This window comes from Apteryx mantelli, chromosome Z, assembly GCF_036417845.1.
Source record: "Apteryx mantelli isolate bAptMan1 chromosome Z, bAptMan1.hap1, whole genome shotgun sequence".
Lineage (NCBI taxonomy): Eukaryota > Metazoa > Chordata > Aves > Apterygiformes > Apterygidae > Apteryx > Apteryx mantelli.
In genome coordinates, this window is record NC_090020.1 from 73,640,284 (window position 1) to 73,665,431 (window position 25,148).

Below are 25,148 nucleotides of genomic sequence, written 5' to 3' on the forward strand. Positions count from 1 at the left end.
GCCGTCGCGGCTGCGCTCGCTTCGCGGAGCGGTGCCTGGCGGCCCGGCCCGGCCCAACCCGGCGGGCTGCGCCCCGCTGCGCCCCCGGCCGGAGGCGGGACCGCGGCCGGTACGCGCGGCCGCTCGTCGCGGGGCTTCGCCTGTTTGGGTTTGGGGTTTTTTTTTCCGCCTAGGGAAGCGCTATTAAGTCTAAATCCAAAGTTCTAGACCAAACTACGGGTTGTATATACTTATATATATATAAATATATATATTATATAGTTATTACTTTATATATAGTCTATATTATATAATTTTAAGGACCTCATAATGAGGAACCAGCGCGTTGCCGCTTGCAGAGGGAGCGTTCTGTATGCAGGTGCAGGGCATCCGCGTGCGGGCTGCGATGTCTCAGCCCGATCCGGGCACGGTGGGAAGGCTAAACCCGGCTTCCCCAAAGGAAGAGACTGGCCTGGTGACCCCCGGGCTGTGAACCAGGCTGCTCGCTTGCAAGAACAGACGGCCCGCAGGCTGTTTCCTGGCTTGTGTAACAGCAAATTAAATCCCAAGGATGAATGCTGTACAGGTAGGTCTTGCTGCCTCATATCTTTTGCATGTGATTCAGGTCTTCTGTTCCCCCAGCAAAGAGCTTTTGGGGAAATGGGACAGTGAGAAACACCACGTCTGTATCTGCTTGGTAGCAGCAGTATTGACACAAGACAGAGCCTGGCTGGCTGTAATTCTTTTTATAATAAATTCTTGGTGGTAATCCTTCCTAAATCTGCACTTTGTATTTTAGTTGAATAAAAAGCACTACCAGAGAGTGTACATTTTGAGTTTTTCCCCTACAGCACCCCAAGGGGGTCTCTGCTTGTTTCCAAGAGTGTTTTTTTGAATTTTCATTTGAGCTTTCTGCGGCTTTTCAAACAAACTGACCCGCCGGTGACTGCGAATAGCGCCCGCGTTCCTGGCCGTCCTTGGTGATGTGCCCTGCGCCGAGCAGCTGGGCGGGTGCAGGTTAGCTCCTCAAAGCGAGGCGTAGCTAGAGAGGTGGGCAGGGGAAAACCCTTCCTCATCTAGGTAGTGAGGAGGAGCAAGAGCTGAGTTTGATCTATAACATATTTTTAAGAGGATGGATAAAGGGACAAGTGCAAAGTTATTGACTGCATTTTGCAGGTGATGCCACAAGCCAGTTTTTAGCAGGCAGGTTGATAAATGAACCAAAAAGAGTAGGAGGAAGCACGCACTGTCCAGGTTTAATCCTGATGCTACCATTGCTTTAGTTCAGATTGCTTGGGCCAGTTACTCAGTCAACCAACCCTTTTAGTCTGTGCTTAATTTTGAGCATATGTAGTCCCATCTACTCCTATGCATAAACTTTAGGCATGTGTGTGTTTTGCTAGATCAGGACCTTATTACCTGTATAGTTCAATTTCTGCACAAACAAAATGAGTGTTACTTCTACACTGCTTTGTAGGGATTTGTGAAATTTAGTATTTGTACCGTGCCCTGAAAAAAGTGATGTTTTATATGCTCATGAACTTTATAGCCCTTGAACTGAGTATTTTACAGGCTTGTATGCTAGGTTGAAAATGCTGAGCACAGGGATGTTGGAAATTTCAGTGGTTATAAAACAATTTCTGGTTACATACCTTGGCACAACCCTGCTGGTTTAGTGACACAGTTACTTCTGGCATTGCAGCTCTGCTAGAATTACAGTGTAGCGATGAGACTCCCAAAAATACTCCCTTCACTCAGATGCTTGAAATAAAGCCAGTTCTTAGAAATTATGCTGAAGTATTTCTGGGGTAGGGTGTTGTTGTTGTTTTAATGCCTGTTTACGCTGTTCTCATATAAAGATGAGGATTGTGCTCTATAGAAATGAATGGGTGTGACATATGCTGTATTTATAAACATTTTTGCGGGATCCTAGCTGAGTTGCCATGGCTGAAGAGAGACAAGTATTTTATTTTTTAAATCGCTCATACTACATGGTATAAACCCACAGTGGATGCAGTGAGTAATAAATGGAATTGTTCAGGTAAAAGAACTGTTTCCACACCAATCCAGAAACCTATATTTAGATTCTGTAGCACTGAGAAGAGGGTGAACATGGCTTAAAAAGCTAGGGCCTGATTCTGCACAGCTTTGCCTGGATGAAAAATTCTTGCTCTCCTAGTTGGTCTCACTGATGACAGTGACCTGGGTTATGTGGGTTACAAACTAGCTGTATGACAAGGAATGTGCAGGATTGGAGACTTAACAGTACAGTAAAGCTGTCCTTAGACAAATTCTTCCAGAAGTTTTATTTTGCAATAGTCAGTTGAGTGAATTTTTCCTTTCCTTTTCCTGAGTACAATAAAACAAAAACTCACTTCTTTGAGAAGCCCTGAATCACAGATGATACAAAAAGGATGGGTGGGATTATTTATCAGTTCCCCAGACTGTGTTTATAAGATGCTATCTGAATCCAAGTTAAACAATATACACTTTGTATTTAGTACAGGGTGTTCAAACAGCGTGCAGTGCTGTGTACAGGAATCTCTTCGTTTGCCACTGAAGTGCAGTCACTTCTGTAGCAAGCACAGCCAGATGGCCAAATGTCTGTTGTATACTCTTAAGTTCTCTAGAAATAAAATTCAGAGGGATATTGTATTACAAAAACTAAAGATTTATCAAAAATTATGTCTTAATATGTTCAATGTACTTTATTTAGACAATGCTGAAGCAATTCCTTCTGATGAAACACTTCAGCATGGTTTTAGACCAATCGTTTAGAACATTTTCCATTGAACAATTTTGCAAAATCAGGATTTGTGAGAACTGTTTGCAGTTTTATCGGTTCATTGATACTCTTCAGTGGAAGAGTATTCTAAAAGAAAAATTTCATTTAGCTTGCAAGTTTGGAAGTATTACTAAGATGCTAAATTTGAAAACTTCTCCCCAGTATAGAAATATATGTTCAAGTATGAAACGTCACTGGGAGATGGTCTCCTGTACCTCTCACTATCAAAAACCCTTCTGATGAGCATTGGAGCCAGATTAGACTTTCATTTGATTTATGCCCTTGTTTTTTTTCCCCATTTTGTTACTGCTGAAAGGGGCATGTATGTATAATGGATTTGGATGTAAATGAATTGATCTATCTTGTCTCACAAGATCTTAGCAAAAAAGTAATGTAAATTTGCTTTGAAACTCCTGCTGTCCTGGTATTAAAAAATAAGTATTAACTGGGGAGAGAAATTATCTTAATTTTTAAAGGAGTTGTCCTGAAAAGTACTGAATATACTTCATAAACAGAAACCAAAAGCATGAAGGATAGTAAATAGGAATCTAAATGTAGGTTTCCAGGTCCATATTTAGGTTCTTAAAAAAGTAACCTGATTTTTCAAAGGTGCTGAGCAACCAGCAGTGCGTGTGAATTCCCTGGGAGTTCTCAACTGCTCAGCATTTCTGGAAATGGGCCTGTTATTCAGGATCAGTGATGTTTCTGAACATCAGTTTTTTCTAAAAGTCTTAAAGTTGGTGAATATTATTGATTTGAGTGCATAAAGTACTGTTGTAGGACACCCTTGTTTTACCTTGTGTCATCATCATTATTTACGTTTTGGCACAGGAAAGCCTGGATTGTATAGTGAGGTCACTGAGGGACCTGAGACCGTGGCTGGCAGCCTTATTGCGCTCTCACTTGGCTGTGACCGGACTCTCTTTTATATTGCAAAGTTCAGCGCGTGTATATAAAACGGACAGCACAGTTCTACTGCAGGTTCGGCAAATCCTATTTGTAGCCAGAAGGTTTTACTGTTTTTTTCCTCTTTCTAGATGAAAACTCTCTATCTCTGGAGATAAGTAGATGTCCTTTTTTTTGTATTAAAAACTAGACACAATCTTTAAGCATGAGTCCAGTCTTGGATAGGAATGTATTCTGTTAGTATTTTCATGGTATGTATTTCTTTCCTGCCTAATTTTGCAGTTTTATTATCTGAAGTATAGGTAGTGTTCTGTGTTTTTTACAGACTATTGAAGAAGAATTGGTCATATTATTGCACAGTTTATCTCTGATACTCCTTGAGGCAACAAGGTAATGGACAGATTGTCAACTAGTATAATCAAAATAGTTCCTTTTTCTTTAATGGAACTCTGCTAATTTCTGCATCCACATCTTCCACTTACATGTTAGTCCATTGTTGTTTTCTTTTCTCAGTTTTTCCTGTATGTTGCTGTAGAATACCAGGCATAATATTTTATTTTAGCATTTTTTTTCAAGAAATTACTGTAAACAACAGATTTTCATAAATGGCAGAGACAAAACTTATTTTTGTCTCTTATTATTTGAGTAATGTAGAATTACCTCTGGAGGTGTAATAGCTAAAATCACAGTAAATGTTTTCCTCTCAACTTCTTTCCCAATTAGATATTCCAGTTTAGCTAATTTGTATGTGAAATACTGTAAAACAATTACTTCAACTTAATGTTCGTGTTTTTGTTGCTAGAAATCAAATTACTTCTAGCTTTGCTGCTCAGCAGCCTGTAAGACGAGAACAGCTTGTGACTCCTGAGTGTTAAGCTCCTGTTGCTTGACAAAGACACATATACAGTAATGTGAAGTGCAAAGCGCTTTTCACAGTCGGGGGGGCAAGTACAAAAATAACAGGAATTATGAGAAATTTCTGTGATGTAAAAGTATGGAGACTAAGACATGTTTTACATACTATGCAAGAATAACTCATTTCATACAGTTTTCTGCTAAAAGAAGCATCTGTTGTTTGATACTAGCAGCAGAAATCAAAGAATTCTTTTTTTACAGATTAGTTTGTTTGTTTTTTCTCCTTAGCTAAATGTTTAAAAGAAATCTGATATTCTCAAGTATGGCCAAACTGGTCACAGATAGGGACCAGCAATGTCATGTGCAGCCTCCATGCAAGGACATGTTCTTACTGCTTAGCTTTATTTGGTCTAAGTTCTGTGACTACAGCAAAAATTCAGTTGGGAACCAGTGGTCTAAGCAGTTCTTTACATCAAAAACAGGGGTGTTTCTGATTTTATTTTTGAAAATTATAGTAATAACATACAAAGCTAGTGAAAATCATGATACTGTGTATCAGAGCGTAGAAACTTGCTAATACTGTGCCATACCCTTATTTCTTGATGGAATAAGATGATAATCTGATTTTAACTTTTCATTTAATAGTTTTTATGTATTGTACAATGTTTACTACAATGTCGTGACAGAAAGCTGGACATAGTTAAATGTTTTGTCAGTCAGATACCACTATTGACATTATTTGGAGATCATAGGATTTTCCAGGATCTTATTTTATTTGAGAAAATGAAACTTTGATTAAGAAATTTATTTTCTTTTTTTTATCATTTAAAGTAAAAACTGTAGTTTCTGTTTTTGAATGAATTTTTTACTAGGAGGTGCCAATGGGATTGTTTTCCCCCAAAAAAGGAAAGAGGTAGAAGTTATTTTCATTTCAGGAATTAAGAGAGAGATGATTTTCATGAGTTAGCTTTTGTCATCAGTGTTAAGTCTTCGATGGAATTTACGAATTACTGTTTCGTTCAAGTTTTGCACAAAGGATTGAGTTTTGTAGCTGAGTCAACCTGCATATGTGTTTGCAGGACTAGTACTTATTTTTGAAGAGCTACACAAATAACATACACAGTTCTGGGAACAGTAAGAGCTCAGGAAAAGCCCAGTGGATTGACATTAGGCAATTACTAATTCTCTGTATGAAACGGTTGAAAGAAATGATACAGCCACGACAATCTTGCCATCTAACTGGTCAATGGCACTCCGTTGACAAATAGCATGAGCAACACCTTTTGCCAGCTTGGTGGAGAAATCTTTAAAATACAGCTTTTCATCTGGCTTTCAGCTAAGATTTCTTTTCAAGCAGAAAAACTGAACACAATGTAAGGTGTAGACACCTTACATATTGTAAGGTTTAGGTTATTTACTGGAAAATATTAGATTAATTTACTGGACAAGTTGTCACAGCTTTCTTCAAAACCGACTGGCTACCCCCTGAACAACAGTGGTCACTTAGCAGTTATTAAAAAAGCTCAGTGATACTCCATACCGCTGACACTGCTGAAAGCCTGAATCCTTAAATAGCTACTCAATTCTGTAATTGCCTAAACGAGATCATTAGCCAATGAAATTAATTTGAATAGAACTAATTTGAATGAGAAAATCAGTCTCTGTACTTTCTCTGTATAATAGTACACGTTACTAAGACTAGAAAAATGATTCACATGCAAGAACAATCATAGCTGTCAGACTCTGCCTATATTTAAGCATCTTAATGCATATATAAAATCAGAGGTTTTTTTTTTTTTTAGATTTGATGGACACTCATGGCTTCGCTGAAGTCAGCCATCCTGATTGATATAAACCCTTCTATTTTTATTTGGTATAGATATAGATTCCTAACTTTATATACAAAAATGTGAAAGTATTTGGTATGAATATAAATTAAAATGTTTTCAAACTTCTGGTAAACATGCATGTTTGGTAGCAGTGAAGATGCAACAGAATTTATTTTCTTTTGAGTCTGAAAATATAAAAATTAACTATTGAAAAGTCAGAAATAAAAGATTTGTATTGAGATCTGCAAATTTCCCTCTTATCCATGGTCTTAAAGGTTTGGGGGGGTTCTCTTTGTTTTGGGAGGACCACAGCCATAGCACTTATAGCCACTTTTGACACAGGACTTCTGATTTTTCTTTTTGCCTAAAAGTTAGGGTTAGGCTTGGGCTCGTATTCTCTCCTCTGTATCTTTTGCCTTTAGAGGATAAGGATCATTTATCTGTTCTCTGGGCAAGAGGGAGTAATAATAGTAATAATAATAGCACAATGCTAACACTGCCATGAACTTCAGTATGTTTTTTTTAATATATATTTTGTAAAGTTTCTACAGCTTTGGGAAGACAAAAGCAATAGGAGCGAAGACTGGAATGTCTCAGGAAAGGCTGAAGGACCCGCCTCATGGGCAGTGCTGGCTTTGCAGGGTGCCTGCAAGCTGGCGAAAGTGCTCCGTACATTATTCCCCTATCCTTGCATGGCACGGCTAGTCATGGCCAGTGCTGCCTAGGCTTAGGCAGCAGCAGCCAGCAGTTATATTTTCCCAAAGTGCACTTCTGTATTTTCTTTCAAAGTGAATTTTAAAAACCTAGGCTCCACCTGGGCGTATGAACTAACCGAGTTGAGCTGTCAGCGGCACATGGGGGGGAGCAGAGGGCCGGAGCGGGGCCGGGGGTCCCAGACGAGCGGGGCAGGCCGGCCCCAGGCCCGCGGCCCCCGCGCAAGGCGGAGGGGAAGGCCAGAGCGCGCTTGGGTAGGCCGCCTGTGCGGCGCCACAGGCTGGAGCCAGGTGCAAAAGATCTCAGACAAGTGAATTTCTAATGTGCTAGAAAATTGGAAATTTCATTTAGAAATTAATTTCTGGAACGTTTCTAATGTGTCTTGCAGGCAAGGGCCCATTTTGAACTCTGGCTGCAGCAAACGTTAGGCCGAGCCCCTTCTAACCGAGCAGCTTTGGGGCTCTGCAGCCAGGCAAGGAGGGCCCAGCCTGTGGTGACTGCTCATGGGCAGGCAGACAGGTCCCATGCCTGGACTCCTGGCAGAGGCTGGTGGATTAGTCCAGTCGGAGCAGCCAGAGGCAGCCCACTTGGCAGGTTTGTGTGCTGACTTCTCCAACATGCCCCTTTTATCCGGAAGTACCAAGCTGCTGAGGACTGGAGTGGCCCGGTCTTAGCCAGGCGCTGGCCAGCCCGCGCCTGTCCGTGTCCTGGTGGCGAGGAGGAGGAGGAGGAGGAGGAGGAGGAGGAGGAGGGGCGGCTCCAGCCCACCCTGCTCCTGTCCCCCCCCCCCGGCTTTGTGCACCCACCTCGGCGGCTGCTGCCTCTTCCCTGGGACAGTGTCAGGCACAGCCTGGCTGCCACCCGCCCTGGCAGCAACAACCTTCGGGCAGAAAAACGAGGAGAAAAATGTAAAATTGCTCGCCAGTGTTAAAACTAGCACATTGACACGACTGTGTTAATTCCTTGATGCAGCTGCGTTATATCCACAGCTAATTCTGCATTGTTTTTTTCCTTGGGGATCAGCTGCAGATATTTTGTTTTTAAATATCCGAGAAGTTTAAAATTTAATTGGAAATTGATGTGTTGGATACATATATACTTTAAACAAATATATTTTTAAAACTTTGTTACGAACAGGCCTGATTGAGAAGTGAAGATCTTACAGGTCACTTGCATGGAATATTTTTCAGGAATTACAAAAAGGTTTTCTTGCTTTGGGTAGAAGCAGTACAAAACCCCCCAAATGAGAAGGAGTAACTGTGACAGCATCAGCAACTTCTGACAAAATATACTGAGGGCAAGAAAATTGTCCCTTTGGCTCAAAAAGAGTTAATGGGATATATCTTTTATATTTACTGCATTTTCAAATTATGCCTATTTGTCTTTAAGAGGTACCATTATATCCTAGCTTCACATCTGTCTGTTGGAAATCAACCAGTTATGAATTTTTCTTCAGTAACTCCTGGGTTTTAAACTATTACTGGAATTATTTTGTTGTTTAAATTGTAGTGAACTTCTCTAATCCCTGCAAACTCCCTACAGCCTTTTAGCTCCAACAGAAGTTATCTCAGTGATAGAAAGTCAGTTCCTTTTTCATAGCATTCCCTCTTTGCTAATTCCATGCAAATGTACCTTTAAAAATACCGCTGGCTTCTGAGCTTTGAGAAGTACTGTGAAGAGTGTAAAGGTTTCTGTAGTTATGCTTTAATTTTTGTTTCTTTTTTTTATTCAATGAGAATACAAGTCTATTTTTTTTTAAAAAAGGAGACAGGAAAAAAGCCTATTATCTTCAATAAATCATATTTTAATGAAATACTATTGTTTATGTGTGCCACTCCCCTCTAGTGAATAGAAGTGGAATTGCTCCATCTCATGCCATGCCATGGTCTCCCAGCTGCAACCAGATTATGGAAGTTTTCTTTAACTTTCAGTGACAAGGAATTATCTTTTTTGGAGTTGAACAGTGTGAGCTTTTTATATGCTGTTTCTATTAAGGACAAAATGATGCCTCTAGGCCACTTACTGGCAACCAGATCTTCATTGCAAAGTATACCAAGTTTGCTAAATTCAGTCCTTTGCACACATAATGCCCATGTAAATACAGAATTAAAACATGAACTAAAAATTGCTGTCTGTATTTGAATGATGCATTTATTCAGTAATTTTAACCCTTCCATGAGAGGTTGATGTTAGCTTTATTAAACCTTTACGTAATTGATTGGTTTGGTTGTAGTTAGGTGAGCAAGCCAAGGTGAAAATATTGATCCATGTATTTTCACACACATTTTTGTTGAACAGGAGAATGAATATTCTAATATGAATTACAGGAAGCTAGTGTAATAAAAAGGATGTGTACACGATACATGTTCTGACATGTGGAAGCTGACAACATGTCAAGTGTGGGATTTCTCTGGCCAAAGGCAGTCATACAGCTCATTAGTCATTCTAGTCTCTCCTTGTCCTCCATGGAGAGAAATGTGTGCCTCATCCCTTAAAGTACACATCTAAAACAGATCCAATATCTCATGCTCAAAAACTGCTTGTTTCTATTGTCTGCCAGTTACAGACATCTCAAGCTTTCATGAGGTGAATCCTATTTGCTCTTCTGTTGCGCCATTAATTGATGGTATTGGTGAATACAACTTTTTCTTCTCTTACACCAACAACCAGGTTAGCCCGTTAGTGTTGTGCAGGCTGTGAAGTTCTCATTCTTAACAAAGTAAGTAGCCTGAAGTAAATCATGTAAGATGAGCCCTAAATCAACATGAAATTTGATCCAGGGGATAAGTAAGTTGAAAAAAGTTTTATAAGAAAAAAGAACATGGATCCAAAGTTGTTTTCAGTCATATCAAAGAAATGCAGAGGTATACCCGAGACTAGAATTTGATCTATAGAACTTGATATGCTTCTGTATCATACTCATACATTAAAACTGACATTAGGCATTCATTTATCTGAAACCTAAAGAATGGGAAGTGTGAACATGGCTGGGAGGCCCAGTGTAACACATATCCTTGCTTGTATTACTCTTGGGATCATTTTGGCTCTCACATCCCTGCACTTTTCTGGGAATCAGAGCTGGAATTCTCCCTTGTTCTTAAAAGATGGCACAAGAGTATAATGAGCCTCTTGTTTTGTACATGCTACACAAGTTTGTTAGAGTGAGCAGTAATGATTTTAACCTGCAAAAGCATGGCGTATGAAGAGTGGTGTGGGAATTAGGAAAGGAAGGGACAAGGGTTTCAACAAATGACCATACTGAGTCACAGTGTGCAGTGTCTCATTCAAGTCATTCCTAGTATCTGCATTATGAATCTGACAAAAAGAGCGTGCTTTCAAGTTAAGAAATCAGTCAAACAACAGATGTACATATCTTTAAAACCATCTAGTACAATGACATTTTAGTTCAATCACTCTCTGCATACTCACTGTGCCCTAGGTACTGTCCCTTGCCCTGTGGTATGTTACTCATTTCTCATGCTGATGACTGAATTACCACAAGTTCATATAGTTTACCATGTGTCTGTACAGTGTAAGAAAAGAACACAATGCTTAAATGTGTACTTAAGCATTTGAAGGCTCAACATATTAGGTTGTGTGTTGTTTGAAAGAGATTTTTCTGTGTTCTCTTTGATGAGCAGATAGCACACATTCAGTCTGTAAATACCAATAAATAATTATAGAACATCTAAATTTAATATTCTACTCTGATGTAAGCATGTAGTAGATAACAAGGTGTTAAGTAACAGCCAACATGAATTTGTCAGGAGCAAATCATGTCAAATGCTTAATTTTCTTCCTAGGGTAAGGAGATAGGCCTTATAGATATATATCTTGACTTTGAGGGGGGTTTTTTGTACACTCGCTTGACAATCTCATGAGCAAACTAGTGAAGATTTCATGGAGAATTATAGCACAACATAGTTATCAGTGGTTTATTGTCAGAATGGAAGCTCCACATCAGTTGGGGCTCTATGAGTGTCTGTCCGGAAGGTGGTACTAAGAATTTTCATTCATAATTTGAAAGAGAGAGAACTCCTATGAAATTTGTCATCAAGCTGTCAGGGTCTACAACTGCATTAAAGGACAAGACTATAATTTAAAATGTTCTTGACAGGCTGGAAAAATAAAGAAGATGCACTTCAAAGGCAACAGATGCAAACAGCCATGCTTAGGTAGGAATAGTCAGACACAAAACAAGAAGATAAGAAATGATAGGCTAGGCACCATTTTGTAGAAATTAGTCTAAGGCTTTTGGTGGCTCTTGCATGCTTTGAGTCAGCAATGCCATGCTGTTAGAGGGGAAAGCAAGTGTAAGAGATGGGAAACAAGAAGTAATATTATATGTAAGACAAGGAATAATACTTCCACTTTGCTTAGCACTGGTAAGGCTTCAGTTGGGTCTCTTGCTCCATCTTGGGTGACACAGTTCACATGTGACATGGAACTGTCTGGAGGGATTCTAGAGGAGAGCAACAGGAATGCTCAGATATTTAGAAAATATGTCTGTGAAGACTGAGGGAAATAATTGTTTAGTTTAAGGGAGAAAAAAAATATGGTGAGACTTTAAATCTTTGAATATATGAGTGATTCAAAGAAGGGAACACATTATTTCCCAGTCCACTGAGAATATGCTTAAATTGCAGGAAGGGGGACATCAGGCTTGACATAGGGAAACATTTATGACATGTTCTGACATGAAATGTTTTTCTTGTCCAGGGAGTCTAAATGGAACATTGACTGGGAAGGTTGTGGAGTCTCCTCTGTGAGAAGGTTTTAAGAACACATTAGACGTTAGACAAACGCTTATCAGGTGTCTGTGAAACAGGATGGAGGATCTGAGGACCATCTCTGTTCTATGATTTAAAAATAGATACTGAGATATCATAAAAAACAAGGCTGGGGGAAGAATTTGGAAGAGAGGAAAGATGCTTGCTAAAGAATGAAGACTGGCACAGCACATATAAGAGCCTATGCAAAACCTGTACAGATTGGGACTTCAAACTGTGAGGCTCTTTGGATACGATTCCAGCACTACAGTAATGGGAACAAGGGTCTGAACTTGCATCCATCAAAATTAAAGGCTGCATTCTGCTAACTTCTTAGGGTAGCTCCATATATGAGATGAGGGGAAGAGAAAGTGTAATTTCCTAACTTACTGCTTAATGAGGTCTAAAAACCAAAATGTTATTATTATTATTATTTAGTCCCCTAAAGCATATCTGGTATTCTTATGGAAATCCACTGGGAATTTTAAGCTTGCCTAGACCACAAAATCAAACGTGTTGTTTGTAAAGGCTAAAGGCACTGGATGAAAGGCAGTTTCTTCTTTTTTATCTAAAAAAAGTGTAAAATAAATATGAGGCAATCCTGCGGCCTCTAGTTAGGCAAAACTCACACTGGGAGTGCGGACCCTAGCCTTTTTTTATTTATAGAGAATGTTGTACATCATTGCAGCTCCTTAGCGTCTTAATCTGTAACAAGGTGGTAAAGTCTTGATTTTGTTTGTACAGCACTTTGAGAACTATGGCTGAGAAGTGCTACTACAGAACTGTTACTAAAAATTTTCTTTTCCCTTTTCCAGAGAGATCAGTGCTTGCCCAGCCAACATTTGTCTTTGAAAAGAAGGACCATCCTTTGAAGGTAAAAACTTAAGCTTCTGTTTTGCACAATTGATAGAAAATGCTAAGAAATAAGGATTCTATAGACAATGATCTTAGGGGCAATAAGGGACTTTTGCCTAGGTTAATACTTGTAATAATTGGGCTCAAAATAGAACAAGCAAAAGTAGGGACAAGACTGCTTTAACATACATATGTTGGATTGATATACTTTGTGTCCTACTCTAGAAAATGGCAGATCTGTTCTCCTTGACCCTTCCACCCTTCTATTTTTTTTCAGCGGCCTGCAGAAGACTCAGTTTGCAAAGCTGAAAATGGTAATAATCATTTCATTGAAATAGTATAATAATACACTGGGTTATTCATAGATTTGACCACTGATTGTGAAAATAGTGTTTAAACACTCACTTTGTATGAGCCAGGACAAATCCCTGTTAACAGACTCAGACTACTTGGGTTGTAAAGCCTTCTAGTATTTCCTAGTATGTCTCTGTCTTACCTCCAGAATCCTTCTCCCATTTTACCTCTCATATTTGTCAGAGAGCTGAACTCCTGAAAAATAGGCAGGTATATTCATTAGCTGTATTAGCTCCTATCTGCCTTTTTCTATTCGCTTACGCCACATTATAATGTAACTTCTCATTCTGAATGCACTCTGAGCCTGTGGGCCCTGGACTGATTCTAAGTGCTGGTTCTAGTTCCCCTGACATTGGTAGAAATAAAGAAGACTCCCTAGGGCTTTGTACCAGGTCTTGACTGAGGTTCTAAGGCCCTCTTTCGCTCTTAGATTCTGCCTTAAAGCTGTTCCTATAAATCGTTCCTAGGATTTATTGTGTTCAAGTTTAAATTCTGTATCATACCATTGTGCCAAAATCTGATACCACACTGTGTCTACAGAATATTATATTTACTTTTTCTTTAGATTTCATTAGTTGCTCCAGAAAACGTGCAAGATCATCGTCTTTTACTCTCCAGAAGTCTGACTCACAGCCCAACACAGGTATGCTGTTTAGCTCCATTCACCTTTTTAATTACTGCCATTCTGTAATCTCATCTGGTAAAGAAGAGACGGTATTTTCCTGTCTAAGAAATGTATCTGCACTGTAGAAATATTCCAAGTCAGAAAAACTTAAACATTGACATTAATTTCCAGTAAGTACCATCATAAGTAAAAATATATTAATTTTCCATACTTTTAATATTACATAAGATGGTGAAGACTGTGTATATTTTATATGGTTTCCTGGAATTGTTCACTCAATCAAGGGAGGAGGGGGGCTGGGAAGGAATGAGATTCCCTGGTTTGTGGAAGAGATCAGTGTTCCTTGGGGAATCCATGAAAATATAAAGCAATTTTCAGAAAGGCCTCTACTTCCATCCAGCTGCCAGCTGACCTGGAAATCCCTTTAAGGGCACTGTATTCCTTGCATGATATTCAGGGGAAATACACACAAGTCATTAGAGGCTACTATGCAGTAGGAGTGATCTGGGTTTTATGGTATTTATTTAATGTAATGATGGGGCCAGAAAGTTACTTCAGAGTTTAGGCCTTAATATATGTAAACTATATTTTATTTCATCCAGTCCTGTGGCACACCTAAACATAGCTAAAAGGATTTAAGATAACCTAAGTTTGGCTTACCCTGAAAATTACACTGAAGTCATATATAAAAATCATAGATACAGTGGGAGGAGTATGCCTATACCAAAAAAATAAAGCAAGGTTCAGGAGCAAGCTTGCGTGTTAAGCCTCTTGACTGTCCACACTGCTGAACTGTTAGCTCACTCCCTGGCTCGGTTTTGAACCACTCCAATGGCCATCTCCAAGACAGAACCACTGTGAAGTTGACTAGCCGAAAGCAGTGTGGATAAGCCAGGCTGTGCTACTTGGCCTCAGAGACCCCTCTGATTCGCAGTAAAGGCATAACCTGAAAGTCTACCTCAGAAAGCTAGTAGTTAGCAGATAATAAGCTGATTCTGCTACCAAGGAAGGCCTGACATCAAATTGGCTAACCTCAGAAATTCATCTTTTTCTTGCTCCAAACAAAGGATAATTTCAGTCTCTTTATCCTTTCAGATACAACACTCTCTCAGAAAAGAGGAAGATCATCTTCCTTTACCATCCTTCCTACCTTTCCCCCCTCCCAGACAGGTAATTAAAAAAAAGAAAACAACAACAACAACAACAATAAGTATTTATGTAGAAAAACAAATATTAGGGCAGGGTACCTTAATTTACTGATCCTAAAAAAACATGAAACTGGACCAGATAGCATTTCCATTTCCATGGATTTTGCAAACTAGCAGCACCAGCAGCTGAAGTGGGATTTTATGAGATTAAAGCATCTGTTAACATCCAAAAGACGTTTTCTCTGACGTAGCCAAAACAGCTGTGGTGCTTTTCGTGCCTAAATCTCTTCAACTGTAAAATGAAGACAGTAGTAGTTATCTCAGAGATCTTGTTTGGATAAATTCTAGGATATTGATCAAATACTACCAAAATGATGATAGGTTACAGACACATAGATGAATAATTTATGATTTATTATTACTTATTATTAAAGTTTAAATTCCTTGTTCTTTAGTAAAGAAGAATAACATATTCATGACCTCAGCTCTTCTTCGAAGGAACACTGACATCAGAAGTACAAAAGAAGGTAATTGTCATTGCAATATTATATTGACTCTTGTTCCACAAAGACCTTTTCAACAGATAAAGAACAGATGCAAATGACAACCCTCCTCAGTGCTGAGTGAATGCTTTATGAGGTTCATAAGTTATTTATTTGAGGACATGAGTATCCTGTGAGCTCTGTTCTGAGCCTCTGCTCTGACTGCTTATGGTTATATCAATTTCTGAGTGGAGAAATTATAACCTTGAATAGTCAAATTCCACATTTCTGGTACATGACTAAACAAGGCTAAAACTCTGCTTCTAGAGAAGGCAATGAGGAATCCTTCTTGGCATCTGCAGGTGCAGGATTAAATTTGAAATATCAGCTGACGGATCTATTACAAAGCAGTGCTGATTTGTCTGAGTGCATATATATATATATATACACACACACACACACACACACTTTTAAAAATATATATATACATACACACACGCACACACATATATGTATATATTTGTATGTGTGTGTGTGTATATATATATATATATGTATCTGTATGTATTTGTATTACCCTTCTATTTTAATGGGATAACATGGGTTGGTTTCAATGTAGAATTGTGTATTTTAGAAGGGATTAGCATTTTCCAGAACACATAGTAAGTAAACAATAGCAAAAACTTATTTAAGTTGCTCTGCAGCTTTTAGTTAAAGGGGCAAGACACATAGGTATGAATTAGATGTGAAGAAAAAGTCTTTGTTTAAATATTTTATTTTTGTTTGCAAGGATGCTTGTCACAAAGTCAACTGCGGAATGTCATTAGACCTGCCATTTTACAGCCACCACAAGCCCTCACATGTCCTGAAAATCCCATAGCATCTCTAGTGACTAAGAAAGGAGCACATGTTCAGGTAAAAAGAAAGGTGATTTCAATGGCTAATATACATGTTTGGAGCTCAATCAAATTAAAAACAACACTGTTTTAAAGCAGTTATTTCACTGCAGGATTTCAAAGGAAGTTCCTGTATCAGTTTCAGTGGAAACAATGATTTATTGACTAGAGAGGGAACTGTTGTACCAGTGCCGACTGTGTGTGAAAAACCTGCCTTTTTTGCAACCTGTCTCAACTTTCAGACACTGGGGTTCTGTGGCAAATCAAGTTTGGGTTTTTTTTTTTACTTTGTTTTTTCAGAAAGTAACATTTCAGCACATTGATTTAAAGGTTATTGTTAAGGGCACTGGCTTAGTACACAGTGGGAGGAAGCTCTGCCAGCTACCACAGATATATACCTCAGTGACTATGGATTTCTAGAAGACCTGTTTATTGCAGAGAATATGCTTGGATTAATTAATTCATCTGCTTATATTATTCCTAGTTATCTGAAAACAGCTCTTATTCCTCAGCTGAGAATTCAGTAAGTTTGAAGACAGCGGCAAGGTCATCTATTACCATGAATCTTTCTAGCCCTAAAACAACACGGTAAGATTTTTAATGTATTCTTACACCACTTTGTCATTTGGCCTGAGGCCTGCCCTTTCTCTCTACATGTCTAACATAGTACTAGGCTTCTGCTATCTACATCCACACTGTGCTTACTGGTATTTGTGTGTGGTGCCAGGAGTTGTGGGTGCTGACATGAGTTCCATATGCCATAAGGAATGGACTCCTGCCAGTGATAATCTGTGTGGGACAGCTTGTCTCTCATTAGCAACCCCCAAGCAAGAAGCTACTTTAGTTTGCCATCTCATGCAGCTTTGCCAGCTCAAAATACTGCTTGGTTTTGAATGTTTGTGGTCATGTTTGTGTCCCATCGGAGAAGTCTCTTCTGATTGCATAGTTGCACCATCTCATAAATATTTTGGCTGCAGAGAAACTCAGGAATTACCAAAATACGTGAGCGTGTTGGACACAGGTGGCATGAAGAGAACCATACAGTACTGACTGGAAGACATGGTGTACGCTGCAACTGGTGCCCTACTTCCATGTACATGCCAGAATTTCTGGAGTGAACAGCTAGCGTAGTGTGATGGGGTTGTATCTTTGTGCAGACATGGGTTGACCAACATGGCTTTTAGAATTTCTGCCTGAGGAAGCTGACTTGTCTGGACAGGTAGCCGGAACTTGCCCTGAACTCTGATGCATTTTTATATGACTGAAAGAGCTCATACTGATGCAAAAATTCAAAAAAATGCAAAAGCTATTACCTCTCTCTAGAGACTAGCTGCATGAGAATGCTACAGGTCTGTGACTAACCAGTTTAGTGCCAGCGGGTTCATGTGTGGGTGTTGATACTGCTTACTGATGTGTGATTAGAGATTTTTACCTGGAAGTTGTGAGCATCAGGAATACACGAGATCAGTTAGTGACTGAAGAATGACGTTTCAAAACTGCTGGGGCTACTGATAACAAATTTATTATGTTGCCCCCATTTCCCCCTCACACCCAAAGAGGTGGGAGAGAACATGTTAACTGCAAGGGATTCAATTCCAGTCTTCTTCAGGGCCTGCTGGATCACGGAGAAAGGTTCTTGCACACAAATTTGCAATGCACAGTGCCAGGATTCTGAGGAGATGAGGGATTTTACACGCTCAGACAACTTGGATTCTTAATCCTTCTCAACGAGAAGAGTGTCATTAGAGGGCAGATGCTCAGTGTTATGTTGGAAGAGCCAGCCTGTCCTCTTCTAACATGATTAATGCTGTGATGATGCCCTATGAGGACAACATGAAGCCACACAGCATGTTACATTTTTAGCAGATTCAGAATGATGGTAATATACATATTGGAAAACCTGAAGGGAATATGGTGCTGCCTTTCAAAACAGTTTATACCAATATTTCAAACCCATTTACCTTCTGTCACCTGCACAATATCTAGGAAAAGATAGGTGAGTGGCTTATTTTGTGAAGTAAATGGATAGGGAAATGCTATGCAATGTTTCAGTATTGACAAGTTACAGAACTTTAAAGTGCTTATGGTATTTCTTTTTCTTTTCTTTTTTAAAGAGGGTTTGCTAATCTGCATGATGTATTCTGTGCCTGACTAATTTTGTGTATCATCATAATTGTGGTAAATGTTAATTTATTTGCTGAGTAAAATACTAACTTAAACATGAATAGGTGCTTACTGCTTTGCTGAGATTGCTGGGGCAATCTAAGTGCCATTATTTTGATCTGTAGAAAGTGCTTGTTGCTTTGCAATACTTAAGAAAAATCTTTTTGGCATGGCTGTTTTCTCATATGTAACTTGACAACAACAGGTTTTTAAATGAACAACTTTATTAAGCTGTATATAAATACAAAAAATAGGGAACATTACTGTAGCTTACAGTAATGAACTGAAGAGGAGAAATTTGTGGATTTTCTTGAGTCTGATTAAGAATTTGGAAAGGAAATTGTGTCTTAAGTGACAGAAATACAATGCTGGGAAAATGCAGACTTCTAGTCCTGTATTCAGCTTTGCACAAGGGTTTGAAAACCTGCAGGGGTTCAAGGCCAGTACTAGAACTGGCAGCTACTTGGACCACTCCTGACACGCTGAGAAGGAGCAGCTGAGTACCTGGGCCTACTTGCTTTCTGTAGTTTCTTTCCAGCATCTTATCCACAATTCTTCTCCCATTCTTCCTTGTTAGTGGTAGTTCCCTGAATTCTGTGCATCTGTTTTGCATCTCCTTGGCAATGTCATCTCTGGCATACTTTGTTCTTGCCCTGCAGCAGCGTAAGAGTATTGAGGTTTCAATGAGACTCTAAGGCTGGCACTTCCTCTTTAATTGTCTGCAAAAAGAAAGATCCTGCACTGATTACTTTTTTCCTAATTTCTCACATTTCTCAAAGTAATCAAAATCCATTTCCCTTATTGCTCTGAGGCAAAGCTCTAGGTTCTGGTTTTTAGCTCTTCTGGAATGCTATTATTATGGATCTGCTAGTGCAGCAGCCTGGGTAGTGCAGCAGATGAAATACCAAGATAGAAATTGATCACAATTCAGCAAATTTTAGTGGGGAGTTTTCTTTATGAAAGGATAAGGAAATAATTAGTTTAAACTGACTTCAGATTCCCTGTTCATGGCACAAGACTGCATGTATGGAAGGATTCAAGGCTGATGAAGAGACTGATTATCTGATTTTTATTTTTATTTTCCTTCTTAGTCTTAGCAACCTATCAAACATAGGGATGTTAAGGAACAGTTGTTCCCCTAAGTGTAAAATGGAGGAAGCCTATACTTGGGAATTCCTTCATCCTATGTGAAGAGATTTCAAGAACACTGTGGATCATCAAAGTTCTGCCAGCTAACCCAGCTATTATCAAGAATGTCCTTTGCATGACACAACTGCCTGTAAGCTCTCCCAAGGGTGATGAACAAACTGGAAGAGCATTGATAAGCTGTGCTAAAGAATACAGTTTGTGACAGAACATCAGATCATCTTCCTGCCAAGTCGTCTTTCTGGAGCAGAGGGAGGACAAGAATAGTTTAGACTTCACCAACAAGAGAGAAGGTGATTAAGCTCTAGAGAAATCATGAATGACCTATAGGGCTTTTGTCAAAAAATAGGACCAAAACCAACTTCCACACAAGGAGGTTTACAAGGACTTTTCTAGTGACTTTTATAAAAAATGGATCATGTTCCTTTGAAGTGGTTGTATAATTAGCAGGCCAAATGACAACTCTGTTTATATTATATATTCTTGAATGTAATACACAACTAATATACTTCTTACAAGTTGTGACAGTGTCACTATTTAAAAAACAAAGACCCTCTTCTTTTAAAATCTCCTGAGAGGAAAGAGGCTAACTGAGTGTAGTTAAATTTAGGGTGACAATGCAAAAAAATTCTAGTGTTTTTCACCTGGCTATCCTGAGACACTGAGAAGGAAAAAAGAAACAGGAGGGAAGGGGAAGAAGAGCAAATGTTGTTTTAATGTAGCTTCTGCCAAAACAAGTCACACTCAAGGAACTACAAGTCCTAGCCCTGAAATAATTTATCTACCACATGAAATTTTCTCTCAGATCTGTACCCCCAAACTATATTTGGTCAATACCAAAGGACTGCAAGTATTTAGTTTTGTTCAGTTCTCGTGTTAAGTACGTCGATAGAACAGATCATTGAAAAATGTAAAGATCTCTCCTTCCTGTTATGCTTCATCATAAGCCATCTGCTATCATCCCTTTACATTTTTGCAGTATTTACATGAATTTATGTGGAGTCTATGTGCATTAGAACACATTGCCTGTCTGCCTTTCCAAGATGTTAGGTGGATGATGAAGGAGTGCCAGTGGAGCACTGAGGAGTAGGTTACTTTGAAGGACACCAGAGCTGCACCAATATGGAGGAATAGTTGTTGCTGGCACGCTTTTGCTGGAGCAAAAGGAAATAGGGAAAGAAGTGCAACACATTAAAGCTGATGGAGTAAGATACTTCCCTGAGAAGGAGGCATGCTGTTTTACTCCTGTCCTTTGCTTTTAAGGAACATCCTTGAGAATCTTCATGAAACACAGTGTAACACCCTGCATTCTTTTTGTGAACAGTTATGTAGAAAATAGTCTCAGATTCTCTTAAAGACTTTGTCTGATTCCTAAAGAGTTCATTTTTTTGCTTGTTCATCTTCAATGTACGGTGTGGTAAAGTAAATGCATGAACTTATTCTTTATAAAGGTCTAAATCACAAGTTTATCTTATTTTGTTCCCATAGAACTCAGCAGGTTGAAGACAGAAGTATAGTAAACAGCAGCAATTCTGATTTTGTGTTTGGAGAAAACATGATTGAGAGAGTTTTGGTAAGATCTATAAATACTGGCAGACTGTTGTCAAGATTAATCTATTTATGAATATAAAATTTCTCAGAGAATGATTTTTTTCTAGCTCTTTCTGTTCTTTTAAAGATGTGAGTAAATACAATTCCAATGTCTGTTGTATAGGAAATACCTAAATATTTGATGTTGGAGGGGTAAGCATCCCTATCTTCCCCATCTTAGATTAAGTACTCTTATTACTAGCTTGTATTGGTAGGCATTTTTTTTTCTTATGCTCATATTTTGACCTGAAAAAGGGTTGTTTAAATATTCCATGGAAAGTGGAACAGCCACAACAGGAGAGAAAATAATGCAGTTCCCACCATTCTAATAGTTTCCATTATAGCTGTTAAGAGATGGGAAAAATGAGTATGAATTCTCTTGGGCAGAGGAGGGAATTGAACCCCCCATCCTAGATGTTGTCCACCGTAAGCTATATTGTGCATGCAGTGAGACAGCTTAATGGATCAAGTTCTGAAGGAATCTTAGACAAAAGAAGTGGTTCCCAAGCTGAGGACCATACCACTTAAAATAGAATTGAAATTCAGTTTCTCATAGAAGCGGAATGAAAACAGTATGCTTATCTGCCAGTGAAAAAGCTTGGGAACCATAGGCCTAGGTTATGACTTATGACCAGGAATTAGGTGTAAGCTAGGAGTTTAGTCACTGAGCATTGTCAATAGTCAGAAGCAGAGAAGCACAAAGAAAACTTTATCTGCAAAAACTGAAGGTCAGTGAGACTTTTAATTCCTCCATGGTTAAATTCAAGATGCCTGGGAGTTTTTAAACTATTCTTTTGAGGTGTAAGTGCTTAAACTGGAAATTAGCTGGTACTTAAACATGTAAGTCCTTTTGTAGATTTAAATCCTAGTCCAGGATCCTTACAAAGAAGCCATTCTGGGTGAAAGAATTAAGTACTGATTTGGTGATAATAAAATTACTTCCATTAGAGACTGAAATTGTATCATTTGTCAGTTTTTACTCTTAATATATTACGATTTCCTAATCTTCACCCCAATGTACATTAAATGATCCAACTTTCTGCTTGATATGAAGTAACATAGCCATTTTATTTAAATAGGAATTCTTATTTCCCCATATTTTTCTAGAGTCCTGAAAAGCATCCCAAGACATGTAATGGAGCTGATTCATACAAAGGAGAAGTAACATCCATGTACACAGAATCTTTTCATGTTCATCCACAAACAAGTAAGTATATTTAGCAAACAAATACAGTTAGCTTTATTGTTTCACTGTGTCTTAGAGGACGTCAAATGAATAGTGCTCAGTAATTTTCATCAGTTCAAGTTATCCAGTCACTAGTACACCCATTACAGTATGTGCCAGAAATTTGTGTTCAGAAGGCAGCTGTGATTTAGTTTATGACATTTGGTTTAGAAATGGACTAACTTCATAATGAATGATCTACGTTATTCAGGAAAGGATAGAGTTTTACAAATGTGTATATTATTTGCAAATATACAATGAATTTTGTGAATACATTTTGGACTGCATTTTTAAGCTACAATTTTAAGCTGCCTGCTGTTTGTATTTTGTGACTGTTCATATAAATAGCATTGCATTATTGGTACCCGAAGGGAGTACAAATCTGTAGGACTGAAACTTCTATACAGACAGATTTCAGGGTTGTGACTCTGGTGTAAGTTTTTCCACTAGGCGAGCAATGTAAACGTAGGTTGTGGGGGAATCCCAAACAGGCCACTATTTTGAGCCCTCTCCTGAAATTTTGTACCCATCTCTACTAATGGATGTATTGGAGCCTCTTACTTTGTATGAACATTCTTACAAATCAAAAAACCAAAAGCTTATGGAAAACATATCTAAGTTATGCAAATCTACAACTGTCTTGCAACGTATATTCCTTTCTGTCAAGTCTTTATTGTACATGTATTGCTGTTCTGATTACTGGGACATATGCCTTTCATTATTTATGAATCTGCACAGCAATATAACAGACCAGTTTCATTTGGAAACTCAACTTCTAATTATTTAGGGCTTGTTCCTACAAGTTGTTCATTGGGGCAAACCTCTGCATCTGCAGAGAGCCCCATTCAATTCAAAATGAGTCTAAACAGGTATGACATTTTGCAGTATTCCAGCCTTTTACTTTTTCTCCTCTATTTACTAGTTTTGTTCCAAAACTTATTAAAAACAATAATAGATATCAAGCACCACAGGGAGTACTGAAGTCACAGGCTGTGAAATGTGTTAGTTTTGTTGTCCGAAAAATACTCCCTCTACAAAAAAAGGGGGGAATTTCCTCTTTTTTTTTCTTTTTTTAAATATCTTTCAGAAACAGCTTTCATGAAGAATGCAACACTAACTGAATCAGCAGCTGCTTGTATTTCCAAGCCAGTGGAGAAAATTCTATTAGATAAAGTTGAAATTATAACTGGAGAAGAAGCAGAACACAATGTATTACAGGTGTGTATTTCATAAAGCCTTCATGGTAAGTAGTTTTCTTGTTGTTAAAAATAACATCTAGATCTATTAGAGATTACAGTGACCTAACCATCACTTCGGTTAATATTTTAAATTTTCACTTTTCTAGATATGCCTCTGCTAACTAATTTTTTTGTAGGCTGATATTCCTTTTTTCATCTGATATCTGTTCATCCTATAGTCCCTATCAGTAAGTGACTGTGCTTCAAAACTTCATTCTGTGGTTGTATTTTTGTAAGTATCTTCACAGTAGATTACTGAGCCTACCATTACTAACTAAAACTTCAAAACTGGAAGTGATTTAAGATTTTTTATGACAAAACATTTCTGAGAAAAAAGCTATGTGTAATCCAAGTCATTAGTTTTATAATTCATCTACAACACAAATTATCTTTCTGGCCCAGCAGAACATATCTTGCTATTCTTCATTTTCAAGTTGCTATTTTCTTAGTAAATAGCACTCATGTATATGATTTAAAAAATCTTAAAATTGAAAGTTAGCTAATTTTAGCATTGATTAAATTTTCTGTCCTGTCAAAACATGGAAGCTTTACTCTCTGGTAGTACCGGTATGCTGTGCTGCATAAGGCTTTAATGAATAAGGTTATAGGATTATAGATCACTTGCAACAAGTTCACCTTTGTCAGTGGATATCACAGATGAAGAGTTAATGAAGATGAAAACTGAGATTCATGCTGAATGTTTTCCATGACTTAATTAGCAGAAAGTTTAACATAGATCTGAAGTCATTTCACTTTAAGTAATTGACCGTCAGCTATAATGTTGGTATATCTATGTATGTGTGTGTGTATATATGTATACATATGTATCTAAAGCCTTATCAAAAGGCTTAAAATATAAATAAAGTTTTAAAACCAATAAAATTGCCATCAGCTGGCAATTTTCATCATGCATTTCTCTTTTAGATCAACTGCAAGCTCTTTGTATTTAACAAGCTTTCTTTAACCTGGACTGAAAGAGGCAGAGGATCCCTGAGGCTTAATGACACTTCCAGCAATAAAAGTGGAATGTTGCAATCACGGCTAAGTAAGAATGAAATAACTAAATAACACATACACAAAACACTAAATAACTTGTATTGTTGCTGGCCAGAATGAATTAATCTCAGAACATTTGTAACTGAGCATCTAGTTTTATTTAAATCAAGTTGCTGAAAGTCTTTTTAACGTTCCTTGATAATTTTAGCTGCCCCACAAACTGGGGCACTCCCTAGCCTGAGCATTTTTCACTCAGTCTGTGCACTTGCTGATGTTGTTAGGCTCTGTGCATTTCTGCTGCAAAGTACCTTTAGCTCAATCACCAGTCTGACAGTTTGCTCTTTGTTGATCCTGCTTTTCCAGGAGCACTGACTTTCAAGTCACCTCTGGAATGTTGTTTTTAATGTGCTGCCATTTTTTGTATTGCATTGTACAGTTGTGGTGGATTATTTGTTTTGTATGCCAATGTATTGAGAGAAACTAAAATATTTTGATATTAAAAAAAAAACTTAAAAAAGAAATCATTTCAAAATGTCAGGTTTTAGACCAACTTAAAAAGAAAAATTCATGAAAATATTAGTTGTATACAAGTA

General features: G+C 38.3%; 1 protein-coding gene across 1 annotated transcript in view; it reads left to right on the top strand.

Annotated features, from left to right (window-relative positions):
* Positions 1 to 309: 309 nt before the first annotated feature.
* RANBP3L (RAN binding protein 3 like) overlaps positions 310 to 25,148 on the top strand; it is a 34,357-nt gene continuing 9,518 nt past the window's right edge. Inside the window, exons 1-12 of the mRNA XM_013961024.2 lie at positions 310 to 565; positions 12,653 to 12,711; positions 12,970 to 13,006; positions 13,612 to 13,689; positions 14,767 to 14,841; positions 15,275 to 15,346; positions 16,092 to 16,216; positions 16,682 to 16,785; positions 20,995 to 21,079; positions 22,204 to 22,303; positions 23,409 to 23,539; positions 24,484 to 24,604. Coding sequence (XP_013816478.2) covers positions 310 to 565; positions 12,653 to 12,711; positions 12,970 to 13,006; positions 13,612 to 13,689; positions 14,767 to 14,841; positions 15,275 to 15,346; positions 16,092 to 16,216; positions 16,682 to 16,785; positions 20,995 to 21,079; positions 22,204 to 22,303; positions 23,409 to 23,539; positions 24,484 to 24,604 — 1,243 coding nt within the window. The remainder of the gene's footprint in view (positions 566 to 12,652; positions 12,712 to 12,969; positions 13,007 to 13,611; positions 13,690 to 14,766; positions 14,842 to 15,274; positions 15,347 to 16,091; positions 16,217 to 16,681; positions 16,786 to 20,994; positions 21,080 to 22,203; positions 22,304 to 23,408; positions 23,540 to 24,483; positions 24,605 to 25,148) is intronic.